At 38.0% G+C, this 18,377-nt stretch overlaps 8 protein-coding genes and 3 non-coding genes across 11 annotated transcripts; 8 read left to right on the forward strand and 3 right to left on the reverse strand.

The window, feature by feature from the left end:
- Positions 1 to 442: 442 nt before the first annotated feature.
- On the forward strand, positions 443 to 2,782 carry STB6 (Stb6p; the record flags this gene model as incomplete). Its single annotated transcript, XM_018366376.1, has 1 exon — positions 443 to 2,782. The coding sequence occupies one exon, from the start codon at positions 443 to 445 to the stop codon at positions 2,780 to 2,782; it is 2,340 nt and encodes a 779-aa protein (XP_018220968.1).
- Positions 2,783 to 3,542: 760 nt separating this feature from the next.
- DI49_3301 lies at positions 3,543 to 3,648 on the forward strand. The gene is made up of 2 exons: positions 3,543 to 3,579; positions 3,612 to 3,648. It is a non-coding gene; the product is annotated as a tRNA-Trp (tRNA).
- Positions 3,649 to 4,136: 488 nt separating this feature from the next.
- DI49_3302 (L-methionine (R)-S-oxide reductase) lies at positions 4,137 to 4,679 on the forward strand (the record flags this gene model as incomplete). The annotated part of the gene is made up of 1 exon (XM_018366377.1): positions 4,137 to 4,679. One exon carries the CDS (start codon positions 4,137 to 4,139, stop codon positions 4,677 to 4,679), a length of 543 nt encoding a protein of 180 aa, XP_018220969.1.
- Positions 4,680 to 5,348: 669 nt separating this feature from the next.
- On the reverse strand, positions 5,349 to 5,422 carry DI49_3303. The gene has a single exon. It is a non-coding gene; the product is annotated as a tRNA-Val (tRNA).
- Positions 5,423 to 7,254: 1,832 nt separating this feature from the next.
- Positions 7,255 to 7,494, forward strand: DI49_3304 (uncharacterized protein; the record flags this gene model as incomplete). The annotated part of the gene is made up of 1 exon (XM_018366378.1): positions 7,255 to 7,494. One exon carries the CDS (start codon positions 7,255 to 7,257, stop codon positions 7,492 to 7,494), a length of 240 nt encoding a protein of 79 aa, XP_018220970.1.
- A 770-nt stretch (positions 7,495 to 8,264) lies between these two features.
- NUP100 (FG-nucleoporin NUP100) lies at positions 8,265 to 11,303 on the forward strand (the record flags this gene model as incomplete). Its single annotated transcript, XM_018366379.1, has 1 exon — positions 8,265 to 11,303. The coding sequence occupies one exon, from the start codon at positions 8,265 to 8,267 to the stop codon at positions 11,301 to 11,303; it is 3,039 nt and encodes a 1,012-aa protein (XP_018220971.1).
- A 319-nt stretch (positions 11,304 to 11,622) lies between these two features.
- Positions 11,623 to 11,694, reverse strand: DI49_3306. The gene has a single exon. It is a non-coding gene; the product is annotated as a tRNA-His (tRNA).
- A 681-nt stretch (positions 11,695 to 12,375) lies between these two features.
- On the forward strand, positions 12,376 to 12,837 carry YNK1 (nucleoside diphosphate kinase; the record flags this gene model as incomplete). Its single annotated transcript, XM_018366380.1, has 1 exon — positions 12,376 to 12,837. One exon carries the CDS (start codon positions 12,376 to 12,378, stop codon positions 12,835 to 12,837), a length of 462 nt encoding a protein of 153 aa, XP_018220972.1.
- Positions 12,838 to 13,525: 688 nt separating this feature from the next.
- On the forward strand, positions 13,526 to 13,747 carry DPC7 (Dpc7p; the record flags this gene model as incomplete). The annotated part of the gene is made up of 1 exon (XM_018366381.1): positions 13,526 to 13,747. The coding sequence occupies one exon, from the start codon at positions 13,526 to 13,528 to the stop codon at positions 13,745 to 13,747; it is 222 nt and encodes a 73-aa protein (XP_018220973.1).
- A 320-nt stretch (positions 13,748 to 14,067) lies between these two features.
- Positions 14,068 to 14,688, reverse strand: YET1 (Yet1p; the record flags this gene model as incomplete). The annotated part of the gene is made up of 1 exon (XM_018366382.1): positions 14,068 to 14,688. The coding sequence occupies one exon, from the start codon at positions 14,686 to 14,688 to the stop codon at positions 14,068 to 14,070; it is 621 nt and encodes a 206-aa protein (XP_018220974.1).
- Positions 14,689 to 15,408: 720 nt separating this feature from the next.
- Positions 15,409 to 18,321, forward strand: MNR2 (putative Mg(2+) transporter MNR2; the record flags this gene model as incomplete). The annotated part of the gene is made up of 1 exon (XM_018366383.1): positions 15,409 to 18,321. One exon carries the CDS (start codon positions 15,409 to 15,411, stop codon positions 18,319 to 18,321), a length of 2,913 nt encoding a protein of 970 aa, XP_018220975.1.
- Between the last annotated feature and the right edge of the window lie 56 nt (positions 18,322 to 18,377).

The raw sequence follows: 18,377 nt of genomic DNA on the forward strand, positions 1-18,377 counted from the left end.
TATAGGCTACATAATTGATATATTTTCTGAAGACAAACTCATTGTCTAGATATTTTAGGGCTCTTAGTCTCTCCCACCAAATAGTAGTTTATTATATGTGCTGTTTTTAGTACAAACGAAAGCATATGCTGTTTAAATGTGGATTGTTGTTATCGCCATACTATTACCCGCATATCTATTGTTTTGCTGGTGGGGCATATTCGAGAGATGACTTGAGTAAGAAATAGGTAAGTAGACATTATAGTGCGAAAATTGCGTATCAATCAACTAAGCGAGCAGCACCATCGAAAATACTTGTGAAATTCGGAATATACATCAAGATCAAATAAAAAAGGGTTTGGAAAACACTCCGAAAGCAAAAAATTAAACGTGAACAATATTATATAATCCTCGAGAGATAAGAAATAGCATTCCCCAGCAGAGGAATATCATTATTGGTGTAATGCTGGAAACTGATACATCGGCTCTAGAACAAGAACGAGTGGAAATTTCACGCAGAAAAGAAGGCTATTTATCGCCATTAGCTAGCTTCATTTTTCCAGACTTCAGAGCACTATTTAATATAGGGTTTAATTCATATCCGAACTTGAATTATAAGGAGGTAGATATCAATGGATTTGAAATTTACATTGTTGAACAATGGGCAGCGCAAAGAAAAATATCGACTCTGATTACATCATATACGGGCAATTTACAGGACACCATTTCTGCAGTTGAGGTTGTTCTTCCACAAGATCCTGAAGAATGGCCCAGTGGTCTGAAGAAATACTATGATGAATTGCTGAAATTTTCCCGTCCCAAAAAAACTACGAAAGGGACACTGTTCATTACAAATCTCTCTTCTTTTAAGTTTACACTCAGTTTATTGCACGTAGAATGTGGTAATCTCAAAAAAATCTGGAAAAATTTTAAGACGAATTACGATTTGAAAACGTTGCATTGTGGTGGGCGTTCGGCTCAGTTGTTGAAAAGGACGCCTAGCGCTTCAATAGCAAAGTTTGCTCAACTGTATAAATTTCCGAATTCAGCATTTGCTCATGAAATTACTTCCGATTTCCAACAGGCTCTTCTTCAGAACGATAATCGTGACTATGACGACCTAGATGACATAGAAAATATCACTGTTAACTACTGCCCAGTCGTGGAATTGACTACTTTGGTACAAATATCTCTTAGCTATTTTGCATTGTTCGAATATAGGAAGGAGAGGGATGGCTTATTATGTAATGGAACGAAGCAGTCCCTCGAAAAATGGTGGCAAATATATGGGAAACGATATTTAGGCATAGACAAACCAAAGAATGAAACAATTCTTGGTCCAACTACAGTAGCCTCGTTGCTCAGCCTCGTATTGACTTGCTACTTTAAATTAATGGTGGAAGATTGCATGTCGGCGAAAGACCCATTTGATGAAGATGAGTTTTATTCTGGCCTTTATGCCTTTCAAAAGAAATATGGACTTTCTAAAAATCATAGACAAACGTTTTTAGATGAGCAAACAATTGATAAATTGTTCGAAGTCTCCTCTAAGACCTCCAATAAAGATATTTTTAAATTCAAAAAAGTTGTGAAATCAACAGTGCAAGATATGACTGGGAAAGGTAATTTCATGCATTTATCTAATGAGATTTTAACAACTGACTTAGATACTTTAGTAAAGAATATACACGGTGGATCTCTTGGGATGCTTTGGAAAGGAAAAAGTGCATCTAGAAAGGAAACATGTATGGCTTGGGAAAGAAAGACTTTTTTGAGCTTCAAGTTCAAACGTGGCGATCCAGCATTACAACTAGACAATAATGAGTTATTTTATGGAAAATTAACACATGAACCTTTTACAGCAGCTGATAAAAAGGGAGATAATACAAAACAAACCAAAAGAAATAGTACACATGATGTAACCAATGCTTCGACATCATCGCTCTCTATTTCATCGATGTTATGTAACTATGATGAGAATCGTTATGCAAGCACTCATAACATTAATAGAGCTTATAGAAGAGAATACTTCAGGCGTAATTCGATTCCGTTTCTTAGTGATGGTATGCATGATACAAAAAAATGTTCCCTTGATTTCAATGAAGTAGAAGGACTGTATCGTTGTAACTCATATTCTGAAGTACAAAATGCAATAGAAACCTGGAAACTGCCCTTTGATTCTTCGGTGGTCAAATTAGCACGAGATTTATTAAAGATACAAAGTTTGTTATCCGTTCAGCGTCAGCTCGATGAAATACGTGATGGATACTTGGGGAAGGACTCAGAAAGATCCTATCAAGATAATTTAAGGTTCAAAGAAAGCCTGAATAAGTTACAAGATATGTGCGAGAAGTGTAAGAAAGGTTCAAACGAGTTCAATTGGGAATATACTAACACGCAAAACAAACAGCAACTCTTAGAGAACGAGAAAAAAAATATGAAATCGCTCTCTTCGAAACTAAAATATAATGTTCGTATTTTGGATAGGCGTGTGAGAGATGTTGAAACCAGTGTTGATCATTTTGACGGAAAGTTGGAAGGTGTTAGGAAAAAACTTTTGGAACAAAATAAAAGTAAACAGATTTCGATTGCCTTAGAAAGTCCTTATGATAAGCTTGAATTCGATAGCTTCATGGACTCTATGGTACAGTCTGAACAAACAAAGTATGAAGGGCTCTGTTTCAAAATCCTGGATAAAAAAAGTCTTGGAAAGCTAAAAAAGGAACTTTGGAAATGGAGTACTTGGACGTTTGATACCTTCCTATTTAAAAATAAATCCAACAAAGAAAAGGACATGTTATAGATAGTTTTCTCATTTTTAGGACAGTTTTTATTGACATATTTAATCGACTTCTGCAAGGTACGCAGCGGCTTTATAGATATTTTGATTAAAAGATACGTAAGATGAGTAGCGCTTCATTGTAGGCGCTTTCAGATACACATATCTTCATATATGTATGATATAAATCCGAGACAAATATAACACTAATGATATTCTATTTGTTGTCCTGTAAAACCAGATGATGATATTTGGGATTCAGTTCTTCTTAATATTATAATAACACGTTTGTAGACTATACGAGATATCCTCCTCATGGATGTGGCATTYATAAAAAGAAATCTGCAATATTGAAAAATATTATGATGATTCTGTTCCTATTTTATATGTTATTATTCATTGATCCTATTACAGTATCAATCCTTGCGCTTCAGCTTCCATTAATTTCGACGACACTTTGAATCTTAACTTACTGGTGTCGTAGTTTATGTCATCTTTTAACACCGTATATATTAGTAATAGATGGACGATAGTAGAATCTTGTTCCACACCTGTATTGATTTCGATGACAGTTTGAATCTTGATATACTGGTCTTGCAATATATGTCATCTTCTAATGTGATATATAGTAGTAATAGATGAACGATATTTGATTCTTGTTCCAACGATTTCAAAAGTAGCAACATATTTAACTGACTTTACAGCGAATTACATTTTCGATGTTATCGAAATATATGTACTCTTTTCGTATTAGCAAGCTTTTAACATAATATTAATATAAGATGAAGCGGTGGCTCAATGGTAGAGCTTTCGACTCCAATTAAATCTTGGAAATTCCAAGGAATACGATTGCAATCGAAGGGTTGCAGGTTCAATTCCTGTCCGTCTCATTCTTTTTTGCCCTCGCCCTTTTCTTTTTTAAAAAAAACTTTTTACTTTACCAAAACCATACGTTACGTTTTAGCCTTTACCACGTGCAACCATTCCAATATTCTTTTCAATGTGGTTGCGACCCTGTCCTTAAATGGTCAGGGCGTTATAAGGCCTCTATACTTTATAAAAGAAAAGAATATCTAAAGCGTAACTGTATCGGCGAAGTTCAAATAAGGATAGAACGAAACTGTCTTTCCCGGCTCTATGTGTCACTGAATACCACATATGGAGCCGACAGACTTTGAGACGAAAGATGCGAAGTATACCTTATATGTCATAGCAAATCATGAGTATGTCACCTCTCACGAACCAGTGCGATGTGCACGGGTCATCGATATTTCCATATTATGAAGATAGAGTTTYGATGATCTTGAAATCGATTTAGACACTGCTAATAAAAAGAAAATTTTTGAAGTGTATTTTCAAGCCTTCGGGAAGAGCAGTCATGGGTTCATCTAGCGGGTTCCATCATGCCGATCACGCCAACTATGCGTCAATCTTAAGTAAGGAAGAAACCCTTGAACAACTCTTATTATCGTACGAGGCACTATCTGACGATCAAACCAATTGGGTTTGTAATTTGTCTAATGCCTCGTCTTTGATTTGGCATGCGTACAAGTCGTTGGGCGTCAATGTGAATTGGGCCGGGTTTTACGTTAGTCATGGAAATGAAAAGGATACATTGATACTGGGCCCGTTTCAAGGGAAGGTTGCCTGTCAAACGATTCAATTTGGTAAAGGTGTTTGCGGGACTGCAGCCTCAAAAAAAGAGACACAAGTTGTCCATGATGTTAACAAATATCCCGGTCATATCGCGTGCGATGGAGAAACTAAGAGTGAGATCGTTGTCCCGGTCATATCCAATGATGGTATTACATTGGCTGTTATTGATATTGATTGTTTAGATTACAAGGGGTTTGATGAAGTAGACAAAAATTTTTTGGAAAGGCTCGGTAATCTAATAAATAAATCATGCACTTTTAAATAGGACTTTCCAACACGTATGTTTTACTTAATCTAATCAGGCGATGCCTTATATATCTCTTTCGTCACATTTAATACCAAACCGGGGGTTTTCCGTCATGTCCAAGAGCCGTTGAGAAGCGCAAATGGAAGGTTGGGGAATAGAGGTGAGACATTGTGGGTTATTGCTAGCGCTGAAAGGAAGAGATTGCGAAGGTGGTTGGATTTGCTAACTAATTGCAGCAGTTAATTGTATTTATGTGGATTCCTCCGGGACAACGTTGGCGTGTTTACCTTTGCATTGAAGATATCATAACTGTATTTAGACTCTTATATCTAAATATTTTCGGAGTCATATGGGAGTGAACATGTCAGGCAGTGTTAAGCAAATAAATACTTCACAGCCTTGCGATGGTTGATAAATGCTTGCTCTGGCGGCTAAAGAATAAGCTCTATATAAAGAAAATTTGATTGCTATCTGGAATTTGACTGATGAGGTGATCGTACAACCAGATACTAATAACTGACTTTTAAAAAAGCCGGCTCTCTTATTTTAAAGAGAAAACAAAAATGATTAGTAGCCCACAAGTTCTGAAATTGCGGAAGATGATCGTGATTCACCTTTTTTTAAAGGTTCGCGCATTCGCGCGGTAGATAGCGCGGCTGACCATAACAAAAAGCAGCAAAAAACAAATGATTTCGCCCAGGATCGAACTGGGGACGTTCTGCGTGTTAAGCAGATGCCATAACCGACTAGACCACGAAACCATTAAATTGTTGAAATGTTGTATTTTACTTTGAAATACAACAACTGTAGCGAAGGTTACGAATCTTCCAGTGCGCAAATGAAACGTGCCTGAAATGAATTTTGTTGATAATTAGTTGGTTTAGCAAGTTGTAATGTGTTGGAACAAGATTTAACTATTGTCCGTCTATTACTATTATATACGGTGTTAAAAGATGACGTAAACTACGAGACCAGTAAGTTAAGATTTAAAGTGTCGTCGAAATTAATGGAAGCTGAAGCGCAAGGATTGATATTTGTTGATAATTAGTTAGTTTAGTAAGTTGTAATAATTAAGAATAAGCAGTTCTTTCTTATTATTATATAAGAGAGGTATATAAAACACACGCTGATTGGTTATATATAACCTAATGGTTCAAATATGGTTTATGCATTATTAATGAGTTATCAGTTATAACCCATATGCTTATATACTAATTCCTGACCAATTAATAGATCTTTAATCTTATCTTCACTAATTACCAGATTTGGTTATTTTTATCATGATGAGACAATGTTATCAATAGTAATAGTGCTATTATTATTCTTCTTCCAGATATTTTATCATACATGAATTAATGTGTGTGAAGACACCTATTCTAATAAAATATATAAATTCATGAATTGATTTAGATCCAAGATTCTGCGTTTTCACACTTCAGTCATGTGATATATAAGGTAAGTAACATTCCGTGAATTAAGTTGATTTACACCAAGTTACTTCCCTAATATCTTCACTATTGCTAAAACATTCCAGTATTACCCACCAAAGAGCGCATCTGAAAAGCAAAAATCGCTAATTTAGGATATTTTAATGCGAATACATCTTGTTTCTCTACATCAGGTATTTTGTCTACTTCTAGTATTACTGTTGATAATTAGTAGTTTGATAAGTAGTAATAGTTAAGAGTAAATGATTCTTTGGTTTATGTCGAGAAGTACAATAAGCGCACGTACACACACAGGCTGAGTCAAAAGGTATTAATATATTATCACTATTTATCTCTGTTTCAATTTCAGTGTCATATACGATCAAATGTATATCCAAAATCACTTACTCTAACAGTCACGGAATCTGTTTACAAGTGCCCCTCAAGAAGGTAAACTCATTCAGCGAGACATATCGATGTGTCCACAGTGCTATCATCATCGCTCAACAGTACCTGATAAAGGTCATGGGCCGCTGCTTATCGAATTTTGGCTCGAACAGAAAATTCCAGTGGGGCCTTTTTTGACCCGAATTGCTCTAAATTTCAGTGGTTTGCGCGGCTAATTTCACATGACTACCGAAAATAAATTTTTTAAAAAAAAAAAGTCTGGAAGTTTCATCTAATAGTATTATCGCACTGAAAAACAGTACGGGCACGAGTTTACATAGGAGCGTTTCCCCTAAAAGCCCGTACACAATAGCTCTGTGTATGGCTACCCCAGAATTTCTTGATGAGAGAACTAGGCTCGCATGCCATCAAGAAAGATCATGGGATTTTACTTGCCGTGGGCCGCAGTTGTGGCGTTTTTGTCACATTTTGCCCCGTCCGGTACGCAGAGAAAAAGAAAAGAGCAGGGAAAAAAGTAAAAGTGTGGCATTTCGATGTTCATTGCCATTCATGCGGCCATTTCTCGAAACAATGCTAATTTCTGCCTCAATTATGTGGGTTTTAGAGGAGTCTGATTCGAGAATAGGCAATAGAAGAAACGATTATATATAAAACGGAACCTGAGACAGCATTCATTTTCCAATGGCCCCAGAAATTAATGTGGGAAAGATTCAATAGTCATAAAAGCCACTGACTAACACTATAAATAATTATTAATAATGGTGAACCCAAATAATTCTGTTAGCTACTTTTATGAAACCTCTATCCCAAAGAGATCCAGCGGGTTACTTACACAAACAACTAAGCCAACAAGTTTTCAAAAAGCTTTCAATCAAAAAGAAGAGGAAATTGAAGATGAGGATCTGATGGTGGACCTAAACACAGGATCATTGACTCCAGTTAATCTAAAGCATTGGACTCAAATGAGCAGCATGACCGAGAAATTCGGGAAGCTATGATATCGACGGTAATATATCGTTGGCAAATTATTCTCTCGCCCCATTAATACAGCTGGACTATAACTGTTCGGCAAGGTTGTTCCAAGCTATTAAATTTTGTTTTAAATATTTGCGATATTCGTTTTTCAGGAAGGTGTTTTATAGATTTTTTGATTGTTTTTTTTTTTTGGTGTGTATACCCGTGTTTTAATATTACTCTTGCATAACACGGATTTTAGTCTATTGAATAATAATTATATGATTTTACTTTCAACTCTCTTTCTCTATAGCTTCTTTTCACCGTTTTATGGTGAGTTGCTTTTGCAAGTATGCCTCCAAGGCTATCACAGCCTACACCTTGTGCCTGTGCATTGCAGATGTGAGCCACCTAACTAGAATGAATTTCTCGTGATTGTTAAGTAGGAACCGCATGGTGAAAGGACCGTACTTTGGATAAACTCTCGAAAAGAAGTTCACAGATCAATAGGGAGGTCACGTTTGGTCAATTGATATCCAACAACCTAGCTGATTGGGGTTATAATGCTGTATGAGCGCATAAAGAGTTACCCATCCTGGAATTCTTGTAAAGCTTTGACATTTGCGTAACCGAAGAAAAAAAGCATGAAAAAAAAAAGCATATCAAAGTTGAGGTCATCTGCAAAGTGCACACGGTTTTTAGAATTAAAAAAGGAGCAAGAAACAGTACAGTATCGAGCAAATTTTTGGCGGTATACAACAGTTCTACCCTACTTTAAAAATTTCTAGTAGACTGCGCTCTTCTCAAAGCTACAATGTTTGGTAATAATAGACCAATGTTCGGAGGTAGCAATCTTTCCTTTGGATCAAATACTTCATCCTTCGGAGCACAGCAACCGCAGCAACCGAGCTCCGTTTTCGGGGCTAGTAATAGTAACAATAATAATAGTAATAACAATATCCCTAACAACAATGCTCAATCAGGGTTTGGTGGATTCAGTTCTACCGCTGGGAGTAATAATAGCAGTTTGTTTGGAAATAACAACAGTACACAAAGCAATGGAACCTTTGGCCAATCAATGGGTACTGCCCAAAATTCACCATTTGGCTCTTTAAACTCTTCAAATACTGGAAACACGAACACTTTTGGAGGATCCAATTCAATGAGCTCTTTCGGTGGGAGTAATAACGCATTTAATAATAACAACAATGTTAATTCCAATAGTAACAATAGCACCAATTCGCCGTTTGGCTTGAACAAACCAAATACAGGTGGATCTTTGTTTGGTTCGCAGAACAATACCAACACAAGGAACTCCAGTCTATTTGGTGGGCAAAACACGAGTACCACTGGTACATTTGGAAACACCGGGGCTAGCTTTGGATCTGGATTGAACAACAACTCGAGTATGTTCGGTGCAGGGAACAACCAGCAGAGCAATACTACTGGTGGTATGTTTGGCAGCCAACAACCCTCGGCATTTGGAACGAACAATCAACAAGGTGGTATGTTTGGACAACAACCCCAAAACACCAACAATGCGTTTGGAAGCCAAAACCAAATAGGAGCAAGCTCGTTCGGATCAAAACCTGTTGGCTCAGGATCATTGTTTGGTCAAAGTAATAACGCCCTTGGAAACACAAACACTACTAGCAATGGATTGTTTGGCCAAACCAATGTCAATAATCAAACCAACACTAATGGCGGACTTTTTGGACAAAACACTATGACTAATAACACACAAGGAATGTTTGGGCAAAACAACAATCAAATGCAAATGAACAGCAACAATACCAACAACAACACCAATAGTTTATTTGGAAAAGGAAACACTACTACTAGTTTTGGTCAGCAACCAAGCAACAACACAGGCTCTTTATTCGGGAACAAACCATCCGGTGGACTATTTGGTCAACAAAAGACTACTAATGCCTTCCCGAATTCTACACCAGGAGGTCAATTTGGGCAAAATAACCAACAGCAAGGATCTGGTCTATTCGGTCAAGGTCCCCAGACAAACAGTAATGGTGGGCTGTTTGGACAGAATAACCAACAGCAGCAACAGCCCCCCAATGCATTTGGTCAAAACAATACAGGGCCAGGTCTTTTTGGACAGAACAGTCAGCAGCAACAGCAACCAGCGGGCCTGTTTGGGGCCAAGCCAGCAGCTCCAGCTGGGTCTCTCTTTGGAGGTAATTCTTCAAACCAACCAGGCTCACTATTTGGCACTACCAACGCATCTGCCTCAAATACGCAAGCACAACAAGGAAACAGTTTATTTGGTGGAGCCAAGCCAGCCGCAAACATGTCATTTGGAACAAATTCTAGTGTCAATCAACCGGGAGGCGGGGGCAGCCTATTTGGAGCTAAGCCTGCTTCCACCACCGGGTCATTATTCGGGAATAATACAGCCTCTACGACAGCACCTCCCACAGGGGGTCTCTTCGGAAATAGCACTAATAATCCAAGCAATACTGCAAATACAAGCCTTTTCGGTGCGAAGACTGAATCTCAGACGAAACCAGGATTGGGAGGAGGATTATTCGGTAGTTTGAATTCTAATCCTTTGTCAGTTGGCCAAAATAAACCAGCTTTTGGAAACACAAATCAAAACACTGGGCTTTTTTCAGCTACTAACACAAATTCTTCCACTACTGCTCCAACTGGTGGGCTTTTTGGGGCAAATAATAGCACTTTTGGTAAAGATGCACAAAACGGACCACCTGCTAACGGTTTCTCTCAGAACTCAACTATGGGCAGCACAGGACTTCCTTCCTTACAAGAATCGGCCACAACTAATGATGAACAGCTTTTCTCGAAGGTCATAATTCCCAACTCAATTACGAATCCGGTCAAGGCAACTGCCTCAAAACTGAATGCTGATATGAAAAGAAATAATAGCCTCACGAGTGCTTATAGATTAGCTCCAAAGCCGCTATTTGCTGCGTCTTCTGGTAATAGCACTATGTTTCAAAAGTGGGGAAAGATAACAGAAAAAGGTAGCGGAGACAACGGAACTGGCAAGACCTTTACGGAGCCTGAGTCTAACTATTCCTCTTCGAGTGATTTGTTGTTTTACCCCGATAAGAGGTATTTGAAGCATTTGGTAATTAAAAACAACAAAAGCACAAGTGTCGTAGATTCCAATGATGGTGAAACAAACAAAGTAAAACTGGTGACTTTTACAACAGAAAAAGTTTCTGAAAACAAGCAAGATGTTTCAAGCCCTACGCATCTAAATACAGCAGACAAAACTGATTCTTCCCATACCATCCAAATGGAGACCGTTAACAAAAGTATTCCTGATGTTCAATCGAAAATATCAAATGGTCCTGTCTCCGTTCCAACTACTGAGAGTGAAAAGACCGATATCAAAGTGCCAGGTCTACTAAGCAATGACGTCACTTTTTTCCAAAATAATTACTATATTTCACCATCAATGGAAACGCTTGGCAATAGATCATTGATCGAACTTCGTAAGATAAACAATTTAATAATTGGCCACAGGGAGTATGGTAAAGTCGAATTCCTAGAACCGGTTGATTTGTCTAATACACCCTTAGATACTTTGTGTGATGATATAGTTGTTTTCGGATTAAAATCATGCTCAATATATGAGAACTGTTCCATGAAACCGAAAAAAGGCGAAGGTATCAATGTACGTTGCAGAGTTACTTTGTACTCCTGCTTCCCTATTGATAAGGAAACAAGGAACCCTATAAAAAACCTACAACATCCTCTTTTGAAAAGAAGCATTGCTAAACTAAAAGAAAATCCAGTTTACAAGTTCGAAAGCTATGATCCCGTAACAGGCACTTATAGTTATACTGTGGACTCGCCAATTTTGCCTTAGGTAGAAATTCTTGCGCCATCTAAATAGTCTAGATATTCGCCTTATAGATTTTCGTTGTATTTGTATATATAAATAATTCTCGGAAAATGAAAAGTATTTTAACATTGTTTTATTGGTATATTTTGACACAGTATTACTGTCTAGATACAACGACCAATGAAGGTCTTTGTCATATTTAAGATAGTTGAGAACCTTTCTTCTAGAAATGAAAATTAGTGGGATAGTCGAGTTGGAACAAGGGTGCCTTGTAATCCAGGAAGTATGATAATATTGGGGAGGCATGAAAGACAAATTAAAGCAATAATAAAAAGAAAAATAATGCCACCTCCTAGAATCGAACCAGGGTTTCAACAGCCACAATGTTGTGTACTAACCACTATACTAAGATGGCAAATAATTATTGGAATATATATAACTTTTAGCCTATCACAAAACTAGTGATGGTTATCAGTCCAGAGTCTTGCTTTCATTAGTGTATTCAAAGACTTGCTAAAAAAACGTGTATCATTACTTCTATTATGACTGTCAATAAAGAATACGCCGGGCCATTAAAAAGAGGAGCTGTATTCCTTTCATTGTGATAAGTGGTATGCGACTAGCTGTAATGAAGATATGCTCAGTATACAAGTCATAAGTTAATAGTGTAAGAGATTCTTGGCCGACAGAGAGTGTATTCCTGGAAATACAGTCCCAGATATGTGCTACAGTGCTGGAAAGCGAAGCGCAAAACCAATGCTGAGTAAAAAGGTAAACGCAACATTGCATAAAGACATAGATCCTTTCTTTTGTAATATTCAACCAAATTCATGTAATTTCATTGACCTAATGCGTGAGAAGCCCATCAAATTAAAAGGCGCGTAATTCGCTTCGTTTCGTGTTTTCGAAAACGAAGATCCGTTTTCTCTCCCTGGATCTCTTCAAGGATCCATTTATATAAAGATGGAAACTGTATAATTTTGTTGGCCCGTATCCCAATATAATTTTTTTAGTTTAAAAGGCCGATTGCAGACTATTTGAACAATTTATTAAATTATTTGCGAAAGCCGTTCCATATATCACACAGTAATAAAAAATGTCCAGCCAAACTGAAAGAACTTTTATTGCAGTTAAGCCAGATGGTGTTCAAAGAGGTTTAGTCTCTCAAATTTTATCTCGTTTTGAAAAAAGAGGTTATAAGTTGGTTGCTATCAAATTAGTCCAAGCTGACGACAAATTACTAGAGCAACATTATGCTGAACACGTTGGTAAACCATTTTTCCCAAAAATGGCTTCTTTCATGAAATCTGGCCCAATCTTGGCTACTGTATGGGAAGGTAAAGATGTGGTCAAGCAAGGTAGGTCCATTCTTGGTGCCACTAACCCATTGGCCAGTGCTCCGGGCACCATCAGAGGTGACTTCGGTGTTGATCTAGGCAGAAACGTTTGTCATGGTAGTGATTCTGTTGAAAGCGCTGAACGTGAAATTAACTTATGGTTCAAGAAGGAAGATTTAATTAGTTGGGAATCCAACCAAGCAAAATGGCTTTATGAATGAATGAATTAAACGGAGAAGAGGAGTCTATCTCTTTTTTGCAGTTAGTCCCGTTCTTCATACTTAATTTTACCGTATATAAAGAAACGCAAAAGAGCTATACGAGGGCTTAGATCGGTTTGGAAAGAACTGACACCTTTATATAAAACATCTATATATATGTACTGATAATCAGCGTTAGGTTCTTTAGTCTCCAAGTAGTACAAGCGGATCCCTCCCTTTCTTGTACTTCCGCTTGTATTGAACTGTTTTCACCCCGCACCTTGGAACCGAGGACCCAAATAGCGATGATGATGATGATGATGATGATGATGATGATGATGATAACGGAATGGATAGCTTCTCACCCCATCAGTAACTTCTAAAGTATCCCTACTGAAGTCTTTTCTTTATTAATGTTGGAGTGAAGTTATGAAAGGGTATACATAGGAAACTTGAGTGTATTCTTTCACTGTATTATCGCCTTTTAAGGGTGCCCAACCCTTAAATATAGGAACCGCTGCTGTACCTTCAAGTCTATCTGCTTTTGCTCCAACAGACTCCGATAAAAGGCATAATGCCTCCTTATATATCTAGCAGAGGAGTATATAAAAACTAGTAGTTATGTTCTTTTTACTTATGATCATGCGGAGTAGTTTTCATTCAAGTAACTACTAAGATCAAAAGCTCAAAACGCCTGCTAAACAAAAGTATGAATTCTAATATTTTGAGATCGTTACAAAGGACAGGTAGAAGGTTTGCTTCATCAAGGGATTTTGAACCTGTCATTGGATCTAATCCAAAAAAACAGACTACGCGACTGGTGGCCGGCTCAGTGGGTGTTATGATCCCACTAGCTCTATATTTATTTTATAAAAACGATAGCAAACATAGTGAAATCAAGAAAATATATCAAAATGAGAAGAAAATGTAGCAACCGTTAGGAAATCGCATTATAATATACACAATAGACCAAAAGATGCTGAACTGTCTTGATCGGGTTTATTTCTATCTTTTCATTTTTTTTCTTTTCAAATATTTAAATTTAGTTATTTTTACTTACACATAAATACATTCAATGCATATATTCAATTTTCTGTACATGCCATTCTCTTTTTCACTTGTAAAGAACGGATGAATAAATCAGATGAAGATAGAAAAAAGTAGTATCTTTTTAGTGATATTCTGTTATGACTAAACCAAAGCCCGAGCACTAGGGATGTACATGCGTATAAATATATATATCACCTAAATTTAGTTTCCCTTCTTAGCAGCTTCAGCGGCGGCCAAGTTGCCTGGTTGGTTTTTTTCGTCGAAGTATTTCTCCAAGTTCTTGACTTGCTTTTGCAAGCCTTCCAAAGAAATTTGCTTTTTCTTTAGTTGTTCTTCCAATTTAGTAGAGTCGGCCTTCTTTGAAACTTTCTCGGTTCTTGGAGAAGTTTTGGTCAACTTCTGCTTTTTTTGCTCGTTGATCAATCCCTGATATTTCACCAATCTCTTGACAATAGACATGACCGTTGGGATGCAAATAGAGAAATACAATATGAACCCAGAAATGTACATGTTCCTTTGGTTGTAAGCTCTTGATGCCAAGGCCTGTATTGGGGTGACAGCAGATGACCCCATTGAACCGCTGTTATCGTTATGGTATAATGAAACGCGGATTTGTGACCTCTTCCACGAATCGATAAACAACAGCCCAACAAGACCGCCCATTATGACAATTACGGTTTTTATCTGCTGCTTAGCCGTCAATTGGTTATAGCTGCTAAAAATACCTCTACGGATCCGGAATGGCAGAGGCAAAACGAAAATGAAGAGCATCACCATCTCAACGGTGAGCATTAGGAATAAAGCTGTAAAATATAAACTCATTGTAATTGTTCAAGCCTCTTGGTCTGCTAGGATTGCCACTACAGAAAAGGATAAAATACAACAGTTTTGAAATAGTCTCGGGCCAGAAGACTGCATTGCAAAGTCCCTCTTGGTTATATTTCTAATTTTGCATTGCGCCAGACGGCTCAGTAGCGCCCCCCTTTACGTCAACGTACAAGGTGATGATCTCCTGTTGCGGGTTACGCGCTCCCTTTGTGGGTATATGTCGTGGTTATCGGAAGGATAACAGGGTCGTACGTATGGGAAATAGTGTGTACTATTCCAGTTAGTCTCGTAGTTTTAAAAATATCGCTGGTGATGAATGCGTTTGTGTTGCAGTCAGATATCCCTCTCCTCCTTCTTCTTCCCTATCTTGTGTTTATGGCACAATCAGCATTTTGCTGCTTTAACGGGCGGCGATCTACGGAGAAATTTTTGGCATAACGTCAAACTTACAAAGAGCAAATTTGTAGAGTTATCATTTTCTCACTTCTTGTAGTTGACTTGAACAGTTGCTGATTTTGAGTGACTCTTTGAATTTAGACTTCGTATTATTATATACTTGTATAAACATTCATCGTTTCCATATTGCTAGTCTCTATTTTCTCGTTTGATGACAAAGTTATACGTATCGTTACACTGAGTTATATCATCCAACCCCTTACTTCAAGAGTAGATTGAGAATAAAAGTGAGAACTGCATACAAGGAAAAGGCTAGAAATGAGCACCGACAATTCGCAAAAGAATGAAACTGTTCCACTGCTTTCTCCTTACTCCAGTAGCCCTCAACTCAGGAAAAAGAAGCGTAATCCAAAAGGAAAAAAGAACAAGTTTGTTGGCCACTTGAAATCAGACTCGCGTAGACCTACCCAACTTCTCCATGATAGTGTGCAACATGACCACGGTCAGGTTACAGATTTTGACCAGATTGATTCCTGGGGCATGCTGCATGAATCGGACTCTACTAATAATGACTTAGTAAGAAGTGGAGATCCCTCACTAAAGGGTGCGTATATTGACCACAGACCCTCAATGAGCCAACCGAGGGATGGATCACAAAGTGCCTCAAGTGCTGCGCGGCCGCAACCGATTATGAAGTTCTCAACCCCCAACTATAAGAAGCCTACAGGGATTTGGCCCTCTGATCCTAACAGATCGTTAGTATCTGATCTATCTCCTTCGGAATTGGAATCATGGCTGAAAAGAAGAAAATCCGTTCAAAAAGGTGCCGAAGAAGCTTTGCCTGCGGATAGAAGACAGTCGAACGCAAATAATGATGTTGTGATCGATGTAGATGCGTTGATGAACCACGTTCACAACAGTACAAGCAACAGCGCTGCCGATAACACCAAGAAGAAGAAGAAGAAGAAGAGTTCTGACGACAACAGCAACAAAAACTCAAAATCCTCGTCCAGTGACTCAAACGTCGAAGAAGACGAGTACAATTCGAGACCATCCTCCAGTCTTTCTTCAAATAATTCCTCATTGGATGATGTTTGTTTAGTTCTCGATGATGAGAGCAGCGAAATGTCGAAACTCTGGCCAGATTGTACCATCTTAGAAGAGTTCTCCAAAGAAGAAACTGAAAGACTCAGAAGTCAGGCTATTCAAGACGCAGAAGCATTTCATTTTCAATATGACGAAGACGATGACGATGGTACGTCGAATGAAGATGGGATTCTTTTTTCAAAGCCCATCGTGACCAACATTGATGTCCCTGAATTAGGTAACAGGAGAGTTAATGAAACAGAAAACTTGAAAAATGGCCGCTTAAGACCAAAAAGAATTACGCCATGGCATTTGATCCAACGTCCAACGGCCCTAGGGTCCGGCCCGACCAAAGACTCAAAATCAAGAATTCAAAACGGACTACAGGACAATTTACTGGTGGGGAGAAATATTCAATATCCTCCACACATTATTTCCAATAATCCAGAACACTTTAGATTTACTTATTTTAGAGTTGACTTGGATTCCACCGTTCATTCTCCAACAATATCTGGGCTTTTGCAACCCGGTCAAAAATTTCAAGATTTATTTGTCTCTTCTGTGTATTCCCAAGAGAGCAACGCCGGTCATGTCAAGACTCATCCAAATTCTCCGACGCCTGGTATGAAAGGGGAAAGTTCATCTCAACTTCAAGGATTGATTAATAAAAATCCCTCTACATTATCAGGTATGTCTGTAGCAAATATGGAAGATATTCCTCCATTTTGGTTAGACGTCAGTAATCCCACTGAAGAGGAAATGAAAATATTAAGTAAAGCTTTTGGAATTCATCCCTTGACCACAGAAGATATCTTCTTGGGAGAAGTTCGTGAAAAGGTGGAACTATTTAGAGATTATTATTTGATTTGTTTCAGAAGTTTTGATATTGTAGCGGAAAAGCATGTTCGTCGCAGAAAAAAAGAAAAGCAAGAATCTGCTACGCTGGACCACGAAAGTATCTCACGCCGTAAATCACAAGCTTATGGTGCCACTATGTCGAATGATTCAAATGCTAACAATAGCAATAACAATAATACCAGCAGTGCTAATAGAAGCAAATGGCTTCCATCGATTTTACGTTCCCGCCGTAGGTCATCTGCGAATAGAACGACAAACACATCATCATCAAGTTACAAGCGTCGTGTCAAGAGTGAAAAAAAGAAAATGGAAGAAAACGAAAAATTCAAAAGAAAATCAGGAGATAGGCATAAACCACGTGAAGGAGAATTGGAGCCATTAAATGTCTACATAATTGTTTTCAGAACAGGTGTGTTAACATTTCATTTTGCACCTACACCGCATCCTATCAATGTTCGTAGAAGAGCAAGGTTATTGAAAGACTACCTGAATGTTACCTCAGACTGGATTGCATATGCGTTAATCGATGATATCACAGATGCGTTTGCACCTATGATAGAACTTATCGAGGATGAAGTTTACGAAATCGAAGACGCCATTTTGAAGATGCATCAATCCGATGATTCTAGTGACAGTGACTCTAGTGATAGTGATTCCGATTCCGGTGGCAGTGATGAAGATGCATTCCCATTCGATGTTTACTCTAAGAAAACGTCATATTCTAGTGCTAAATCAAGCGCGAGTTCAAGAAGTACAAGCTCATCTGAGACATCGTTCAATGCAAACTTGATTGGTTGGAAAAGAAAAGGTGACATGTTGAGGCGGATTGGTGAATGTCGTAAAAGAGTGATGAGTATACTAAGACTACTGGGTTCCAAAGCAGATGTGATCAAGGGATTTGCCAAGAGATATAACGAACAATGGGAAGCTTCGCCACAATCGGAAATCGCTATGTATTTGGGCGATATCCAAGATCATATCGTAACCATGGTGTCATCGCTAAATCATTATGAAAAACTTTTGAGTAGATCGCATTCGAATTATCTTGCACAAATCAACATCGATATGACAAAAGTTAACAACGACATGAATGATGTATTGGGGAAAATTACCATTTTGGGTACTATCGTCTTACCAATGAATGTGATCACAGGTTTATGGGGTATGAATGTTATCGTGCCTGGGCAATATAGGGATTCATTGACATGGTTTATGGGCATTGTACTTTTCATGTGTATGCTAGCATGCTCTGCATTTGTGTACACAAGGAGAAGATTTGGGTTATAGTTCAACCGGTATTATGCATCAAACGTTTTTCGGTTTTATATATATATATAAGTTTT

Source organism: Saccharomyces eubayanus, chromosome XI (genome assembly GCF_001298625.1).
Source record: "Saccharomyces eubayanus strain FM1318 chromosome XI, whole genome shotgun sequence".
Taxonomy (NCBI): Eukaryota; Fungi; Ascomycota; class Saccharomycetes; order Saccharomycetales; family Saccharomycetaceae; genus Saccharomyces; species Saccharomyces eubayanus.